Source organism: Lepidochelys kempii, chromosome 6, assembly GCF_965140265.1.
Source record: "Lepidochelys kempii isolate rLepKem1 chromosome 6, rLepKem1.hap2, whole genome shotgun sequence".
In the NCBI taxonomy this organism is placed as follows: Eukaryota; Metazoa; Chordata; order Testudines; family Cheloniidae; genus Lepidochelys; species Lepidochelys kempii.
Genome location: NC_133261.1, coordinates 77073836 through 77093295, shown reverse-complemented (window position 1 = coordinate 77093295; position 19460 = coordinate 77073836). Strand labels below are relative to the sequence as shown.

General features: G+C 39.9%; 1 protein-coding gene across 3 annotated transcripts in view; it reads left to right on the top strand.

The window, feature by feature from the left end:
• The window catches only part of LOC140913109 (neuroendocrine protein 7B2), a 96127-nt gene that overhangs the window by 15141 nt on the left and 61526 nt on the right, over positions 1-19460 (top strand). Inside the window, exons 6-12 of one of the 3 annotated variants that reach the window (XM_073348844.1) lie at positions 2-142; positions 2305-2379; positions 3032-3187; positions 5323-5458; positions 7997-8105; positions 8518-8665; positions 9153-11896. In XM_073348844.1, coding sequence (XP_073204945.1) covers positions 2-142; positions 2305-2379; positions 3032-3187; positions 5323-5458; positions 7997-8105; positions 8518-8665; positions 9153-10744 — 2357 coding nt within the window. In that variant the 3' untranslated portion in view covers positions 10745-11896. Of the gene's footprint in view, position 1; positions 143-2304; positions 2380-3019; positions 3188-5322; positions 5459-7996; positions 8106-8517; positions 8666-9152 lie in introns of those variants that run through there. The other 2 variants (XM_073348845.1, XM_073348846.1) reach the window with 2 other exon arrangements.

Genomic DNA, 19460 nt, shown 5'->3' with positions numbered 1-19460 from the left:
GGACGTGTACCAGAATTTATCCTGGAAAAAATACCTGCTATGTTAGGTATTGATGCTCTTGATTCTACTCCTTCACTGAAAGGCTATGAAGAAAGTGAATCTCCTAGTCAGTGTAAGAGAAGGAGAAGACGAAGTGTTGGGGGTGAGTACCTATACTGAAAATTTGACTGACTACAGTTCAATGAGTAAATATAAAAATAGACTCAACTGAGTCTTTAGGACCATGTAGAAAACTAAATCTATGTATCTCAAGAGGATCCCCTTCTCCCTAAGCACCACAGACTGCTGTATCAACTGGCTGTGAAGTTTGCTACGCTCAGGTTGAAAATGGTGAAGTTTTCCAACTTCGTGAAACCTGTTATAAGCATCTTAACATTTCATAATTATTGATGTAAAAACTACTAGGTTGTGCAGTCATGCCATAACATTTCTTTTGCATGTCCTCTTCATTCTGACCAAAAAGGTTATTTTCTTTCAGGCTGTGTGTGGCAGGATAATGTTTTATCTTTAGCCTCTGGAGACCTGGTTTCAAATCCTATTTTGAGTCGCAAATGAAAATAGTTTTGAGGTGTCTTCATTGAGTGATTTGTTCACATAAAATGACCACACAACCTCTGACACAGTTGGCATTTTTGTTCAAGAGAGGGCCAGGACTGGAATAACACTGGTGTTGTAAATTGGAACACACATGCTCTGGCAGAGCACTGTTCTGAGAAAAAACCTTATTCATGTTAAACCTGGCTTTATAGCTGGCCTGTGATTTTTAGTTGCTTGCTTTCATGAGCACTAAAGTCACAAAAGTTTAGATGCACAGGATCTTTCTCTCCGACTATATATTTTATAAAGCTATCAAACTGGACAAAATATGTTGGCTATGAGATACTTATTGTCCCATGTGTTGCTCATGTGAGGTGTTCATGTAGCTTGCAAAATGAATACATGGTACGGGATCTACAAACCTAGACAATCGCAGTCATTGTCTAGGTTAGATTTGATTGCTTAGAGAAATTGATAATTTAGTTCATGAAAGCCTATCGAATATTAAAATAGGAATAGGTAGGTTTAGGTACTCCTGGCAATAAAAAACTCCTTAAACCAGTATCATATGACTTCTCTACTCTAAAAATGCCTACTGGATTCTAAATTGACACATTGCACTTACTGCAGACTGACTGTATTTTGTTGCCCATTTTAACCAGCACATATGTAAAGAATTTAACTCTTTCCCAAACTTCGCTGATCACTTTTTAAAAATTAATCTTCTAATCAGCATATTGGCCTCAATCTATTACATTACTTGGAAGATCTGAAACAATGATGAGAATGGACTAGTAGTCCTTTCCATTCAACAAATTAACCTAAATTGATTTAAGCACTCATAAATATTGGACCAATTTTAATCACATTGATTTCTAAGCCAGTCTAGTTAAATCAGTCTGCAAACTATTTGAAGATGCACTGATACCTCTGAAATGCTCCCCAATTAAACCTGTTGATAAAGTCATTTGCGTGGGAAGGATCTACTAGTCCTTTTTCATGCATAGGGGTAGAATTTTATTATTTCCAAAAAATCCTTGATAGATGGCTGTTAATTATCAGGGTAGACGGTGTTAATAATAATCATGGTTATGTGTGTGTTTGTGTGTATATATTTTTTTTATACACACACACACACTTTATATATTAGTGCTGTCCATTAATCACAGTTAACTCACGCAATTAACTTAAAATATTAATCGTGATTAATTGCCGTTTTAATTGCATTGTTAAACAATAGAATACCAATTTATTAAATTTCAGTATTTTTGGATGTTTTTCTACATGTTCAAATATATTGATTTCAGTTACAGCACAGAATACAAAGTATACACTGCTCACTTTATATTTTTGATTACAAATACTTACACTGTAAAAATGATAAACGAAACTATTTTTCAATTCACCTCAGTCAAGAACTGTAGTGCAATCTCTTTTTCACGAAAGTACAACTTAAATGTAGATTTTTGTTGTTGTTATTATGTAATTGCACTCAAAAACAAAACAATGCAAAACTTTAGAGCCTACAAGTCCACTCAATCCTACTTCTTGTTCAGCCAGTTGTTAACACAGACAAATTTGTTTACATTTACAGGAGATAATGCTGCCCATATTTTCCTTTTAAAAATGTTTTAAAACATCAAGGAGACTACTCTAATTTCTTTGTCGTCGATGTGCCCCTTTCACATAAAATAATACCTCTTTTAAAAAACAGAGCAAGACAAGTCAATATTAAAGCTTGATTGCTTGGTATGTCTTGCATTTCAGATATTGTTAGTGGAGCATTGAATAAACTTAAATCTAACAGAACACCCTCCACTACACCTCAGCGAGACAGAAATGGTAGGTATTTAGTGTTTATTTGCACTAAATAGAGCCTCATGCAGTATCTTTAGATTTGTGGACTATATTCTAGTAAGGCTGAAACTAAAGTGAATTTAGTTTTATTTCAAAGGGGTATGAGTTTCTAAACAATGTTTCTGGTCAAAATTGAATATAGTTACATTTTCAGTGAGGATACTGCATTTAGTCTTAGAGCTGCTAGCACTGGGCAGTTCTAGGATTAGAAATTAATCCGCTTTTATCTATTGAAAACCAAGGCTTGAATACAGTAGGGTAGCACGCAGCCATGTTGAGTGTTAGAGAATGAATTTATGCTTCAATTCAAATATATTTATCTTGCTTTGCTCTGTCCGTTTATAAACTTGCAAAAGATAACTGTTTGTTTTCTTGCAATGAAGAATGCAGCTAAAACTCTTCCCACCTATATTTTCTTGTCATATTAATTTGTTTTTTTACTTTCCTATGCAAAATTTATTAAAGCTATTTGAGTGCCATGCCTGTTTTAAAATGCATGTGTTTTGGTTCAGTTTAGAATAACTGCTTCTGGAGAAACAAAGCTGACTTAAATACTATATTGTTTGTATCTTCGTAAGCTCTCAACTTTAAGCGCTTATTGCAGATACAGCTTTATTAATTGTAGTCTTTCCATCAGTGACTCCATTGATTCTTACTCCAAGCACCAAGCGTAAACTTCCAACTGATTCTTCTCAAGGCTTCTCTAGCAAGAAAAGGCGGTCCCTGAAGCATAATTTTGGTTTCGAATTGCTCTCAAGTAGCTTTTTTAGCAGCGCCTCAACACCAGCATCAGGTATAGTGACTTACATTGTAGCTTGAAGGCTTTCAGGTTGTGCGGTTGTTAATGCCTTGAAATCTATTGCTCTTAGTGGGTAGTCCATAGAAGAGCAATTGTACTCAAATAACAATTTAATTACCTTCGTTCCTTGCGCTTTGCACCCTGTCTGTGGGAGATCTTATCAGGTCACATTGTTTCAGCTATCATCTGTGCTGATAACTCTCTGAAATCTATGTATCCATAACTGACTTGTCTCTATCCATCCAATTCTGCATTTCTGCTTGTCCGTAGCAGCTCCTCTTGAACATCTTGTTAAAGCTTGAAAGGTAAAATTTCAAAAGCACCCAATGAAAGTCGAGGACCTCAAGACTTAGACACTCTGAAAATTTACCTGAAATGGCCAAAATAGAATTCCTTTTCTTTTCTCCCCAGCCTTCTGTGTTTCACTAGTCACAAAACGACCATCTTTCCCATTATTCCCTCCTGCAGTCTGAAGGGTGTTTTTTGGTTTGTTTTTTTAATTTTTCTCTCCTTATACCATATATCTAGGTCTGAGATCGGCAACCTTTGGCACGCAGCCGTTCGGGAAATCCGTTGGCGGGTTGGGGATGGTTTGTTTACCTGCAGCATCCACAGGTTCAGCCGATCGCAGCTCCCACTAGCCATAGTTTGCCGTTCCAGGTCAATGGGGGCTTCAGGAAGCAGTGGCTAGCACATCCCTTGGCCCACACCGCTTCCCGCAGCCCCCATTGTCCTGGAACGGCAAACTGCAGCCAGTGGGAGCTGCGATCAGCCAAACCTGTGGATGCTGCAGGTAAACAAACCGTCCTGCCCCGCCAGTGGATTTCCCTGATGGACCATGTGCCAAAGGTTGCTAATCCCTGATCTAGGTCATAGTCAAATCTCTCATATCTTGCCTAGAATATTGCTGTGGTCTCCTAAACATACCGTTGTCCTTTACATCATACAAAATGCAGCTGCTAAAGTAATCTTTCTTCTGAATCCTTCCACTGGCTTCCTATTCTCTATTGCTTCAAATTTAACCTTCTTGTCCTTGTCTTCAAAGCTCTACCTAAATTCGCCCCACCCTACTTTATTTCTTTGTCACGCTTGTATTGACCTCATCTCCTTCATACTGCCTGTGTTCCCGGGCTTGTTGTTCCAGGTTTGTCAGTTTTCTCTCTCAATCACCTCAGCCTTACTCTGTGTCACTGCCTGTTACAATTTCTGAGTTTATCTGCAAGACCACTATCCTGGCTATGTTCAAGTCTTTAATAAAGACCCACTCTTATTAGCCTGCTTATTGTGAACTGAGTTGAATTACATATATAAACTACCTATTCCTGTTCTTCTTCTAACCTCTTTGTCATTGTGTTGTGAGTTTACAGGAACAGTCCTCCTTTAATGTTTGGAAAGCACTTGGTGCCCACTAAGTGTTTAAAGAATCTTCACTATTTATGCTGACACTTAATCAGCAGTAAGTGTTAGCATAAATAGTGAAGATTCTTTAGTTAATCTATACTTCACAGCAGGTATGATAAGTACTAATGTTTTAGAAGATGCTAGCCTCACAGCTCAGCTTTCTGTGCAGGCTGATGGATAAAACACCATATCCTTCATTGTTATACTGCTACCACACTTAGCCAGAAGAGAGTTTTAAGAACTTATCCTTGATCTAGTGTTGTCAAAGATTAAAAATGACAAGAGACACTGTTGATCTTAAAACAAAAACTTAAATTTATTTTGATTGTTTTATTTAATATTGACAACTTTTGATCAATGATCTTCTAACTAATCTGTATGGAAATAACTTAAGATGTGACACCAGCAGCATACATGTTCTCCCACCTCTTGGTGTCAAAACAAAGGTTGTTTTGGGGTATGGTGAATTCCCCCTTTTCTTTTATGTAAGACTACAAACAAACAGAATTAATTGTTTGTGTCAGTTCTCTCAAGAACATTGTGCTGAACAAATGAGTTTTTGTGTGTGGTTTTTTTTTAAACTTAGTTGCTAATGGTCAAGGTGAAAATAAGACACTTGCTTTAAAAAAAATTGAAGTGGCATTAGAGGTTTCTATTTTAACGTAAGAATACACCACCAAAACAAGAACCAGTTTATCATGTACATGTGACTTTTTTTGTTCCTGTAGCTCAATTTGAAGCAAGCCCTTGTGTCTCTCTCGAGTCATCTCAGAGTTCACTGTCTCCTTCAGTCACCAGTGAAAAGCATCTGTCAAGTACAGGAAATCGAAGAAGTAAAAGAATTGCAAGTAAAAAAATTTACAGGTAACTTGTCTTAATTCACAGAAGCTATGAGTGCACACTGTTAAAAGTGAATTGAAAAGCAAAACGAAAAAGGATTTCCCTTTACTGTCTTATGGATAAAGACAATTTCAACATTATTTATTTTATTGATTTATTTAGAAGCTTTTATATTGAAAGGATCGTGTCTTGCCACGTGTAAAGTGAATTGATGATCTGCCCAGATCTTAGTGGCCAAGTGTCCATACCAAACTGCCATTACATTTGGGTTTTGTGTTGAAATGAACATGGACTAAAGCATACATGTATGCACATGCACATAATTAAATCAAGCAAGTTCCTTTCTCTTGTCATAATTCCCATTAAACTGGACTAAATATTAGCTTTTTACTTTTTAGCATTTTAAAGAAACTGATTCTTTCGGGATACTGGAAGTGTTTTTAAAAAAAAATCTAATAAGCTTTATAAGTGTGGTTTTTTTTTAAACTGTCTATTTTCAAGGAATTGTTTATGCCTTAATAGCTTATTTCAGTTCTTGGTAGGTCCTGACCCCTTTATAATATCTATTCCTCTTTCTGTATTTTCAGTACATCCTATTTCAGTCGCATCCATTTCTAAATCGTGGATTTCTAAAGCATACAAATGTTAATTCCTTTCTTGGGAATAAAGATTAGGGCTGTCAATTAATCAGGATTAAAAAAATTAATCACGATTTAATTGCATTTATAACAATAGAATACCAACTGAAATTTATCAAATATTTTTGGATGTTTTTCTACATTTTCAATATTGATTTCAACACGGAATACAAAGTGCACAGTGCTCACTTTATATTCTTATTTTTGATTACAAACATTTGCACTGTAAAAATTATAAACAAAAGAAATAGTATTTTTCAGTACACCGCATACAACTACTGAAGTGCAATCTCTTTATTGTGAAAGTGTAACTTACAAATGCAGATTTTTTTTTTTTTTTTTTTGGTTACCTAACTGCACTCAAAAACAAAACAGAGTAAAACTTTAGAGCCTACAAGTTCCCTCAGTCCTACTTCTTATTCTGCCAATTGCTAAGACAAACAAGTTTGTTTACATTGACGGGAGATACTGCTGCCGGCTTCTTATTTACAATGTCACCTGAAAGTGAGACCAGCCATTCGCATGGCACTTTTGTAGCCGGTATTGCAAGGTATTTATATGCCAGATATGCTAAACATTCGTACATCCCTTCATGCTTCGGCCACCATTCCAGAGAACATGCTTCCATGCTGTGGATGCTCGTTAAAAAAATGTGTCAATTAAATTTGTGACTGTACTCTTTGGGGGGAGAACTGTAGGTCTCCTGCTTTGTGTTACACACATTCCGCATGTATTTCATGTCATAGCCACCTCGGATGATGACCCAGCACCTGTTGTTCATTTTAAGAACACTTTCACAGCAGATTTCACAAAATGCAAAGAAGATTTCTAAAAATAGCTACAGCACTCAACCCAAGGTTTAAGAATCTGAAATGCCGTCCAAAATCTGAGAGGGACGAGGTGTGGCGCATGCTTTTAGAAGTCTTAAAAGAGCAACACTCTGATGTGGTAACTACAGAACTTGAACCACCAAAAAAGAAAATCAGCCTTCTGCTGGTGGCATCTGACTCAGATGATGAAAATGCGTCAGTGTGTACTGCTTTGGATCATTATCAAGCAGAACCCATCATCAGTATGGAAGCATGTCCTCTGGAATTGTGGTTGAAGCATGAAGGGACATGAATCTTTAGTGCACCTGGCACTTAAATATCTTGCAATGCCAGCTACAACAGTGTCATGTGAACGCATGTTCTCACTTTCAGGTGACATTGTAAACAAGAAGTGGGCAGTGTTATCTCCTGCAAATGTAAACAAACTTGTTTGGCTGAGTGATTGGCTGACCAGGAAGTAGGACTGAGTAGACTTGTAGACTCTAAAGTTTTACGTTTTTTATTTTTGAATGCAGTTTTTTGTACATAATTCTACATTTTGTAAGTTCAACTTTCATGATAGAGATTGCATTACAATACTTTTATGAGGTGAATTGAAAAATCAATTTTTTTTCTCCAGTGCAAATATTTGTAATAAAAAATAAATATAAAGTGAGCACTGTACACTTTGTATTCTGTGTTGTAATTGGAATTAATATGTTAGCAAATGTAGTAAACATCCAAAAATATTTAAAATAAATGGTATTCTATTGTTTAACAGTGTGATTAATTTTTTTAATTGCTTGACCCTAATCTTTGAGTTTTTTGGTATTACTCTATTTGCTCTTTGTACCTGTTCAATTTCTTGAACATTGCCTTATTAGTGTCAGAACTTTACACAATATTTTAAATAGAACCTCATTGGCCCTTATTCTAGTATTTTAAATTATTTTATTTATGCTTATCAAATTTCTTTCTGTGAAGCACTACTGCGGAGTGCCTTTTGCACTAAAAGTTCAAAATAACGGGTGTAGAAGAATATAAATTGTAAAGAAAGAAATATACTGAATTTATCTTTTCATGCACTTTTTAAAAACAATTATTCAACTTACCAGGGTTGAATCAGGAAAAACTGGTTGCTTCTCTCCAAAGATTAGCCGAAAAGAAATGGTTCGCAGGTCATTACGTCTGAAATTTAGTCTGGGAAAAAGCAGCAAAGATGTGGTAAGTACACTTCTACTATCCTATTAATCTTTCTTGTAGCTTATACTATGGCAGTGGTTTTCAGCCTATGGTCTGTGGACTAAGCCTAAGATTTCCAAAGGGGTCTGCACCTCCATTTGAAATTTTTTTCAAGTTTCAGACTAATTTAATGTTTAAGGACAAGTGTAGAGAGTTCTGGATACTGTATGGTCCAGAACTCTAAAACCAGATCTGACTTACTAAACTTTTTTTAATTCATATTTAAGAAGTTCACTTTTAGCGGTTGCTGCAAATTGGAAAAGTATTTCCTGAATTGCAGACGTCAAAATTGAAAAGGCCTAGAAAGTAAATGAAGATCTAAATGACTTCCTCATGTTCAGCTTTTTAAAAAGATTAAGAGTAGTTTTCTTTCTCCCCCTCCCCCCTGCTTAAGAATATTTTAACTGGATGTCCAGTTGGTAAAGGATCTGAAAATATTGGCCGGCGACTTGCAAGTCAACAAGACTTGGAAAACAGAGTTGAATCTGTAAAGACAGATACACTTTTCAGCACATGTGTCAGTGAACAATTCTCAAAGAAAGGTAAATGTCTTGCAATACTTACTGAATATAACTAAAAAGAGAGAGCTTGTATTTTTGTGGGGTAAGGATAGCTTAAAAACCTAATGATTGCTTTGATATCTTTAGTTATTGAAAGCACTGAAAGTGAAAAGCAGACAGACAATATTAAAGGTTCTTAGGAAGCAACAGATAATTTATATTAACCAATTAGAGACCAGTTTTTGTATGTATAAAAATAAATATTTGCATTATATCATGCCTTGCTTCTTTGACGCTTGAACCTAATTGCTCTCTTTAATATTGTAACCTGTTTATGAAGGACTTTCATTTCTTTGAAAGAAAATAGTGTAAGTTTCTCAATTTCAGTGAATGGCATGGCTTTAAACTCGTAATTTTTTTTAATAACTTGAGTTATCAGCAAGAGTTTTGTCTGGTTTAGTTAATGTTCTATGAGTACTAAGGCTAACCAATATTTTTAAAGAAATAATTCTATCAAACTTCTCTCAAGGTTCACAAATAATGAGCAAGTCGGAGGAGAACTTGCTAACTCCAAAACATGAAAAAGCAAATTACCGAATGTCTTGGAATGGACCCAATATTACAGATTCTCATGGCACCAGCAACAATGAGGCAAGTCTCGTGGGATATCTTGAAGCAGAAGGCTGTTTTTCAGAACCTGTTCTTGTTGTTGGAAAGCCACCTGCCATTCCAGATGACTTAAGGCCCACTACTGCAAATCATAAGCAAGATAATAGTCTGCGGGAGTACTCGCTTTGTGTGGATGAGAATAACTTGACAACAGAAACGTTACTGAAAATTAAAAAAGCATTTTCTGAATCTGGAAGCAATCTTCAAAATTTAATAGGTGATGCAAAGTCTCCTGTATCAGATTTAACAGAAGAAAAGTTAAGTGAAAATCCCTGTCTAACAGATGTTAGTCAAGAGAAGGATCTTGTTGAAACTTCAGCTGAAAGTCTGGCAGCTGAAAAATCTAAGGATCAGTTTAACCAGTTTGCTAATAAATCTTATACCACTGACAAATATCAATCAAGTCAAGATGAAATCAAGGTTGTGGAGGAAAAGTGCTTCCAAAATCCTATTGAGATTGAACTTCAGACACAGAAATTGGGCATGGAAGATGCACCAGAACTTAGTATGCCTCAGGTAATGTCCAGGGAGGACAGGTTAACTTTTCAGAATAGTTATTCAAAAGATAATTTAAAGAAAATAGATTCCCTCAGAAGAAAAGAGAGTGAGGAACTGGAACAGTCAGAAAGAGTTGTTGAAATTTGCGAGCTGAAGTCCCGTAATTCAGAAAAAGAAAACAGTGAGCCTACTGCGGCTGGGGAGCGCCCTGTCTCACGGTTGTTGGAGTCTAAAAACAGTCCTGGCAAACAGTACTTGCAGACTGGAAGTTATGATAATACTGTACCTAAAACTTTACCGGTTTCTGACTATGGAAAGGTTTCTGACCACGTACACTGGTTCAACAAACTTTCATTAAACGATCCCTGTTCCGCAAGCAAAACTAAACCACCTCTTAAGTTTCAACGTACTCCTGTCCGCCAGTCTGTAAGAAGGATAAACTCCCTCTTAGAGTCTAACAGACAATCTGTAAGCTATAAATTGGCAAAACCTGGGGATGTTTGTTCTCCTCTTGTTAAATCCGTAAGCTATGATACTGCACTATCCTCCTGTACAGAAAAGTTCTCAAAGAATTCCACAGTTTCATTGCTCTATTGTGAAACTACACGCACACAAGTTTCTACATCATCTGAACTAGACTTAGCATCCAAATCTTCAAAATTGATAAATTCGCTAGAGCAGGCTGATACTTCTGTGAAAACAGTTAGAATCTGCAAACAGAAAGTGACTATTGGTAACCCATCAAAGTCTGTTCTAGAAGATCTAACCAATCATGAAGCACCAAAAGCTGCTGTAAAAATGAACTCAAGTATAAACTTTCTGATTGCCACACCAGATAAAAGTACCCTCAGGAAAAGTGCGACAGGAAAAGAAAAGGCTCGATACAGGGGATCTCCAAAGAATCCAATATCAAAAGCAAAACTCCTGCCAACTGCTAAACCTGTAGACTTATAAGTACTAATTTGATGATTTTCTCAAAGAATGTTAAGGTAGTTCTAGAACAATTGAGTCAATAAAGTCGATACGTGATTCTTAGTTCTGCTTTTTTGTAAAATAGGATTTTATTTTATTTTATTTTGAACTTGTACAAGTAAACTTTATTCTTTGTATGATATTAGGTATTTTTCCGTTTACTGTGGCTTCTTACGATTACTAGTCAGCTGCTCATTTTAATTTTGACTAGATTTTTAAAAATTAGAAAAATCTAGTTTAAAAACATATAGAAACCAGTTACAATAGGTTATGAATCGCTATCTCAGACACTGAGTCAGATCTTTTTAGAAATAACAGGTGAGCCTGAGGCATTTCAAAATCTTGCAGCTTCCAGTTGAGAGTAGTAATATTTCTTTAAGAGAAAATTGCTAGATATTTAAAAACAAAACCAACACATCCAAAAGCAAAATGGCTTATTGCTGACCATCAAAACATGTGAAACATTTTTCCATTTACTATACTTGTCTTAATTCTTTAACTGTATTAAAACACTACAATCAAAAAGAGACTTGTCAGTGTTCAAACTTCAGTATCAATGTAGACTTTGCTACTGCTCCAATTCCTGTGTGGCCAGGGTATATATTGCTTTTGGTGTAAGTCAGGGTACCTATGGCTTTTTTTCCACTTGATAGGTGCACTTTTTGTCTATACAGATCTATTCCTATCTAAGCATTCGTGCACACAAATTGGAGAAGTGGTTGAGCATATGGAAAACAAATATGCAATTAGATACTGAAGTATTAAAAATTTTTGTACAGTACACTTGGCAGCATGGGTGTGTTCTGTTATGTTTACCTGATATCTTCATTTGCAGTCAAGCTGTAAAATAATGTTAAGTTAATAGCGCAAATGAGGCTATTTTTTTCTGGAGTAATTTTATGTAGCTAATCATATGATGCAAAAGTAGATTAAAGTACGCTATTGCTGAAATAATGGAAGACAAAAGTAAAAAGCCATACTGTTAAAAGTTCATTTGCACAAACAGATGTTTACATCTATCTTAGCATTAAAACTGCTTATATCTATGTCATATTCATTATAAAATTATTTAAGAGTAAAAACTTGAAACTTTTCCATTACTGATTTCTGTACGTGTAGCTTGTTTGCTGCCAGAACATAAGAGCGTTTTGGTATGTACTTGGTTTTGAGTCTAACAGCTTTTTTTGTCCCTTGTTTGTGAATGTTCTTTCTACAACACTGATTCCATATCCTATGTAGAAAAAATGACAAAGGACATTTGAGATGTCAGAGTTTCTGTATCCTTTAAGTCCTATCCAGGGCTCTATGTCCTCTTGACTATATTTAAAAACCCAATTTTTACAACTTCATCATTTTCACCAAACCTCTGACTGCCAAAAGCCAGGCAGATAATAGGCAATGAAAAGTCCTCATCCTCCTGATGCTGTGCCCTCTCTAAAAGCCAGGGGGAATAGATATGCTTCCCACTGTTCTAACCTGCAACAGATTTGGGCTCTGTTAGCCTATGGAGAGGAGTGAATTCCAAAGCTAAATGGCCTTTACATTGACTTCCGTAGCAGCACACTCTTTTTCGTAGAAAGATGACTGGAGCACAAGAATGTCTACTCACAAGTGCAAGAGAAAGCTATGGGCCAAGAAGTATATGGTCAAGTACATACAGTTCAGGTCCTTGTTTCTATCCTACAGAGCCTTCAACTTCTTAGGGTATGTCTGCACTCCAATTAGACACAAGTGGTTGGCTGGTGATAACTGACTCAGGCTTAAGTGGTTGTTTTACTGCAGTGTAGATGTTCAGGTTCAGGCTGCAGCCTGAGCTATAGGACCCTCCCACCTTACAGGGTCCAGTGTGAGCCCGAATGTCTACGCTGCAGTTAAACCACCCCTGAGCCTGAGTCAGCCGGCACTAGCCTGCTTAGTGTTTTTAATGGCAGCGTAGACATACCCTTAGATTTCACTCAAACAGGCAGCCATTGAGGGACATCTAGTAAAGTGCCAGCTTTTTCATCCGCTTCATTTCTGGATAGATTTTTGAAAAGAGATAGTTGTAACATCCTGGCGACATGTAACAAATCTGGTACCTGCACATTCAAAGGGACAGATATTCATATTTGCCACAAATATGGTTGCTTCTCCCAGCCACTTTTGCTTTAGCTCCAGGCCTTGTCTGTATCCTATTCAGCCAGATGCTGCTTACAAGCAATTTATTGCTTTGCTGGGCGCCATTAAACCATGTCTTTGGCGCACTGAAGATGATAAAACCCAGATGTGGTGAAGTGGGAACTTCTTATGATATTTTTACAAAGTCTGTGTGCTTCAGTTTTCTCCTACACCAGGGATGGGCAAACTTTTTGGGCCAAGGGCCACATCTGGTGGAGAAATTGTATGCAGGGCAAGGGGTTGGGGCGCAGGAAGGAGTGCGAGGTGTGGGAGGGGGTGCAGTGTGCAGGAATGGGCTCAGGGCAAGGGGTTGGGACAGAGGAGGGGTGTGAGGTGTATGAGGGGGCTCAGGGAAGGGGGTTGGGGTGCAATGGGGCTCAGGGCAGGGAGTTGGGGTGCAGGGTGCAGCAGAGGTCTCAGAGCAGGGGCTTGGGGTGCAGGCAGGGGGCTTAGGGAGTTAGGGGGTGGCTCCGGGGTGGCAGCGGCACGCACCGGGGCCAGGGCAGTGGCCGTGCTGTTCCGGAAAGTGGCCAGAACCACATCTCTGCACAGCCCCTGGGGGAGGGGGGGACAGAGCTCCACGGGCTGCCCTTGCCACACCTCCAGGTACCTCCCCCGAAGCTCCCATTGGCTGCGGTTCCCTGTTCCCGGCCAATGGGAGCTGCGGGGAGCAGTGCCTGGAAGCAAGGGCAACGCACGGAGCCCTCTTCCCCCCACCCCACCCCACTCCGGGCCCCCAGGGACGTGATGCTGGCCGCTTCTGAGAGTGGCACGGGGCCTGCGGCACCATGGGGGGCAGTCCCACGGGCCGGATCCAAAGCCCTGAGGGGCTGTAGTTTGCCCACCCCTCTCCTACACATTACATTGCCACCTAGTAGGGAAAAAGGATTGTTTGCTCTCAGGATGCCATTTCAGGTTTTGGTACGGGGGTAACTTTAACTGTGATTACAGGGGCTACTCAGGCACTGGAAACCTCTACATTTTTGCAGCTAATAACTTAGAAATTAGCTGACAGGAGCACAGTATCTAATTCTTATGTAAAGAAAAATCAATATGTATGTATATACATAAACACCAATTAAAGCTGTATTTTAATTTCAGTTAAGAACAATCAGGAAATAATACAGAAAGATATTCCTAATCCCAAACCTTGAGGTATCCGTTTTAGAGCCTTAACATAGGTATCAGAAACACAACTTTGATACTTTGTATGCTATCTTTAGCAGAGAAATAAAATCTGCTTAAAATCTTTTTACTCCTGCAATTATATTTTTAAATGGCTTATGTTCCAAATTGTGAAGAGAAGAATTAGATGGTTAATTTTGTTCCAGAAATGTTTAAAGGTAAATAAATTATTTAAAACACTTCAGACATGAGCTAAAACTATGGATAATAGTGTGGTCTCATCTTGACAAAATTGTCAATGGCCTTGTTGATTATCTAAGTGTTTTTGAAGCTTCACATTCACAGGCTAAAATTAGAAACACGTAAGTGACTTGCTAATTTCTCCCATTGTGGAGCTTAAGTAGTCCTTTAGTCTCTTGAGCACAGAGAAGTACCTCTCATTTGATGCTGTAGAAACTGGATTGCTCACCCCACTATCTACAATAGACAACAAAGACTAACCCCTTGGTAAGTCGTTGAGAACATTCCAGAATTCAGAAATTGAAGTATTGGTTTGTATGTGCATACAATGTGCTTCTTGGCAACTTTGACTTCTCCATCCAGATCACCGAAATTGGTGCCTGCTGAATCTACAATTACTTTCCGTTTCTCATAATCAAGAAAATTTTCACCATTGTTTTAGCTCATGTTGGAAGTGTTACGTTTTCAATAATTTATTTACCTTTAAACACTTCTGGAACAAATTAACCATCTAATTCTTTTCTTCACAAGCAGTGTAGAAAGCAAACTCCAGTTGAGGGCGAATCATCTATCAATCTCAGTAAGAATTCTGTCCAGAACAGGATAGTAGAAATCAGATTATAGATTCTTGAGTGCTCTTGGGACCATCTGTAGATGACAGGCCCAGTGTACTAGAAACAAAAAAAACAAGGCCAGTTTGAAGGATATTTTCTTAGGTGGTCTTTGGTACTGCTGTGCTCAGCAGTTGCAACTTTCTGACCTGGAATAGCAATTTCAAGTTCCTGGGCAATGATTTTAGCTTCACATAACTCCTTCCATTGGCTCTCAGATACTCTCATTTGTTGAAGAGCAGCAATATTGCTTCTTACTGATTCCATTGCACTGGATAAATTTAGGTTTTCATGTTGCAGTTCTGAAGCACTATGCAAAATCTTGAATGTTCTTTCCAAAACCAAGAGCCTCAACAGAAAGGAATAGCTCTTTAACCTTGCCATCAAGCCTTTGCTCTGCTAGCTGATGGTGCTGAAATAGCTTCCAGTGTTTCCACTACAGTGCCCTATCTTGCATGCTGTTTTCGGAGGGAGTCATACCTGTATGACTAGTAAATTTCACATAATCTCCCTACCTCAAGTACCCTCAGGTGTAGCTCCTGCTGTGCCTTAACAAACAGTTCATGGTGCTTGTAACTACTGGTCAGCAATTAGCTAGGAGAGTGTGCAGTCTTGAGGGTAAAGTAGCAGAATGGGGATCAGGGATGAGATACATTTCCTGCTCTAATATTAACATGTTCTGACATCTTGTGGCAAGTCAGTTTTAAGGGACACTGGTTAGATTTAAAATTGTAATAGGTATATTTTTACTTTGTTACTAACTCTTGATTTCAACAATTGTAGAAAAATCTAGATTACTTTCCATCATTTAGGCTACTTACTTTTTGCAGTTTACCAAGATTGGAATAGATCATTTAACTTTTGGATACATCCTAAGAGGGCAAGGCCTCCTGAGTTTATACTGCACCTAGCTGGGGCTCTAGGTGTGTTACCCTACTACGAATAATAATAGATTGGAAATACTTTAAACAGGAGTGCAACTGACACTTTCAAGTCCCTTTCACTTCTGTTTAAAGGGTAGTTACTTTCCAGAAGACTCTTAAGCACAATACTACAGTGATTGAATTGTCGTTCTCACAAGGGAATATTTAAAACCAAACGCCAAGAAAGCTCCTCATTTTAAAGTTAAGACTCTCTTTCTCATTTGTTATTCAGGGTCTGTATATATGTGTTTTTGTTTTTTTTAAAGTACCATTTTCTGTTTGAATGCTGTGCCTCAGTTCTTATTACTCTAAAATGAGAATAATTATACTTGCCTGCCTGCCCTAGGGAATTATAAGGATTAGATTGAGATCTGTGGGGCAGGAACTGGGCCACCTTAATGGTTTGTATGGCATCTAGCACAATGGGGGACTCCTGCTTAAGGTCTTTGGGGGCTACTATAACATTAGTCAGCTGTTGAGATGCCCATTAGTGGTAGCTGAAGGGGACTTACCTGGGTGTGGGATGCTGGTGGATTACAGATCAATCTTTGTGTTGGCCAGCAGCACAGCCTTCATCCCCTCTGCAAGCTCAGCCCCTGGTGGCAGAAGCTGACGCACAGCACGGACACATACCTGTCCTTGAAGCTGCAACCACTGCTGGCCATGACAACTGTGGACCAGAAAGGTCTGCCCTCAGTCTATTCTCAGGGAGAGGTGGGGGGGGGGGTACTCCCTGCTTCTTTGAGGGTAAACTGACTCCAAGACCCACTTAGCTGCTCCTAGCTCCCCACTCTGAGGATCCTTGCCCCAGGAACTGTTCCCCCTCATCTGCTCCTCCCACACTCATTGGTCCCTCCCTCAGGGCACAGCCATATGCCCTCACCTCTCCCTTTCCTTGGAGAATGACTCTCTTTCCCCCTCCCCAAGCCTGGAGGCCCTGTGTTATTCCCACCACCACCACTGGAGCCCCTGTGCTCCTGCTCTCACGCTGAGTGACCCCGTCCTTGCCTTCCCCACCCGCAGAGGCCCTGAGCACACCCCTCCCAGGGACCACCCCCCTTCTCTTTGCCCCAGGTCAGTTAAGTCACTCCATATCATCTCAGCAGCTGATTGGTGGAGGCAGGCAGGGTGGATGAGCTAACGCAGCAGAAGAAATTGACCACAGTGGCAGTAGCTGGAGAACCCGGACTTCAGGAGGAAGGGACCTTGCTGCACTGTGCTTCAGGTAAGAGCTCTGCCTGGGGCTGGGGCTTGGCCTACAAGCAGACCTCTGGTACAAAACTCTGCAGGTGGGGGGGTGGGTGCACCCCTGCCCTCCCTAAATGGGGCCCCTGTCAGGGCAGACATGAGTGGGAGTGAATGAGTTGTTAAGGAAGTGGCTGAAACCAATCCAGATCAACAAGGCATCCAAAGAGACAATGCTAGCTCCAATGATTTATGAATTGACACTCAATAGCAGGATCTATGGCAGGACACCAAGATCCAGGTGTATAAAACAATTGTTATTCCTACACTCCTTTATGGATGCGAAACCTGGGTGACCCATCAACAGATCCTCAAGAGTCTAGAGAGGTATCACCAATGATGCCTGTGGAAGATCCTTTGCATCAAGTGGGAAGATCGCTGCACTAATGCCAGCATCCTCAGTGAAGTCAAGGTCACCAGCATTGAAGCAATGATCCTCATGCACCAACTCTGTTGGGTTGGATATTGTGTGCAGATGCCAGACTCTTGCCTCCCAAAACAAGCCCTCTACTCTTAGCTCACACATGGTCAGAGATCCCATGGTGGTCAAAGGAAATGCTACAAGGACACCCTGAAAGCGTATCTCAAGAAAACTGATGTGGCTGTCACAAGCTGGGAGGAGCAAGCCACCAACCGATCCCAGTGGCATCACATCCTCCATCAGGCAGTAGCCCGTTTTGAGAAGTGCCTTGCCCTCAAAGCTAAAAAGAGAGAGAAGGAAGGAAAAATAACTTTTTCGAGGGATTACCGATGATGATGATGATGATAGCAGGAAGCTTGGGGGGGGGGGGGGGGGAGAATGTGAACTCAGTAGGGTCCAGCCTAGGGAAGAAAGGACTGAACTGTGACCAGGGGATGATAAAGAATAGGCTTCTGGAAGAGGCTGGAAGCTCTGACCTGGGCACAGGGGGAAAGGAGACAAAGCCAGGGATGGAGTCCATCACAGCTTGGGTAGGATGGGCTATGGCATAACTGCTGCCTCTCTTTGATAACCTTTTCAGGTTCATTATGCTGGGTGACTAATAAATAGTTACCTTGTTTTGGAATGGCTGCTTGTGTCGCTGTAAATACTGGGAGCATTGAAGAGATACAGTATAAGCCTCCTTATAGAATCATAGAATATCAGGGTTGGAAGGGACCTCAGGAGGTCATCTAGTCCAACCCTCTGCTCAAAGCAGGACCAATCCCTAACTAAATTATCCCCGCCAGGGCTTTGTCAAGCCTGACCTTAAAAACCTCAAAGGAAGGAGATTCCACCACCTCTCTAAGTAATGCATTCCAGTGCTTCACCACCCTCCTAGTGAAAAAGTTTTTCCTAATATCCAACCTAAACCTCCCCCACTGCAACTTGAGACCATTACTCCTTGTTCTGTCATCTGCTACCACTGAGTACAGTCTAGATCCATCCTCTTTGGAACCCCTTTTCAGGTAGTTGAAAGCAGCTATCAAATCCCCCCCTTATTCTTCTCTTCTGCAGACTAAACAATCCCAGTTCCCTCAGCCTCTCCTCATAAATCATGTGTTCCAGTCCCCTATTCATTTTTGTTGCCCTCTGCTGGGCTCTCTCCAATTTGTCCACATCCTTTCTGTAGTGGGGGGCCCAAAACTGGACACAATACTCCAGGTGTAGACTCACCAATGTTGAATAGAGGGGAATAATCACTTCCTGATCTGCTGGCAATTCTCCTACTAATCAGCCCAATATGCCATTGGCCTTCTTGGCAACAAGGGCACACTGTTGACTCATATCCAGCTTCTTGTCCTCTGTAATCCCCAGTTCCTTTTCTGTAGAACTGCTGCTTATCCAGTTGGTCTCCAGCCTGTAACAGTGAATGGGATTCTTCCATCCTAAGTGCAGGACTCTGCGCTTGTCTTTGTTGAACCTCATCGGATTTCTTTTGGCCCAATCCTCCAATTTGTCTAGGTCACTCTGGACCCTATCCCTATCCTCCAGCGTATCTACCACTCCTCCCAGTTTAGTGTCATCTGCAAACTTGCTGAGGGTGCAGTCCACGCCATCCTCCAGATCATTAATGAAGATATTGAACAGAACCGGCCCCAGGACCGACCCTTGGGGCACTCCACTTGATACCGGCTGCCAACTAGACATGGAGCCATTGATCACTACCCATTGAGCCCGACGATCTAGCCAGCTTTCTATCTACCTTTATAGTCCATTCATTCAGCTCATACTTCTTTAACTTGCTGGCAAGAATACTGTGGGAGACCATATCAAAAGCTTTGCTGAAGTCCGGGAATAACACATCCACTGCTTTCCCCTCATCAACAGAGCCAGTTATCTCATCAGAGAAGGCAATTGGTTAGTCAGGCATGACTTGCCCTTGGTGAATCCATGCTGACTGTTCCTGATCACTTTCCTCTCCTCTGAGTGCATCA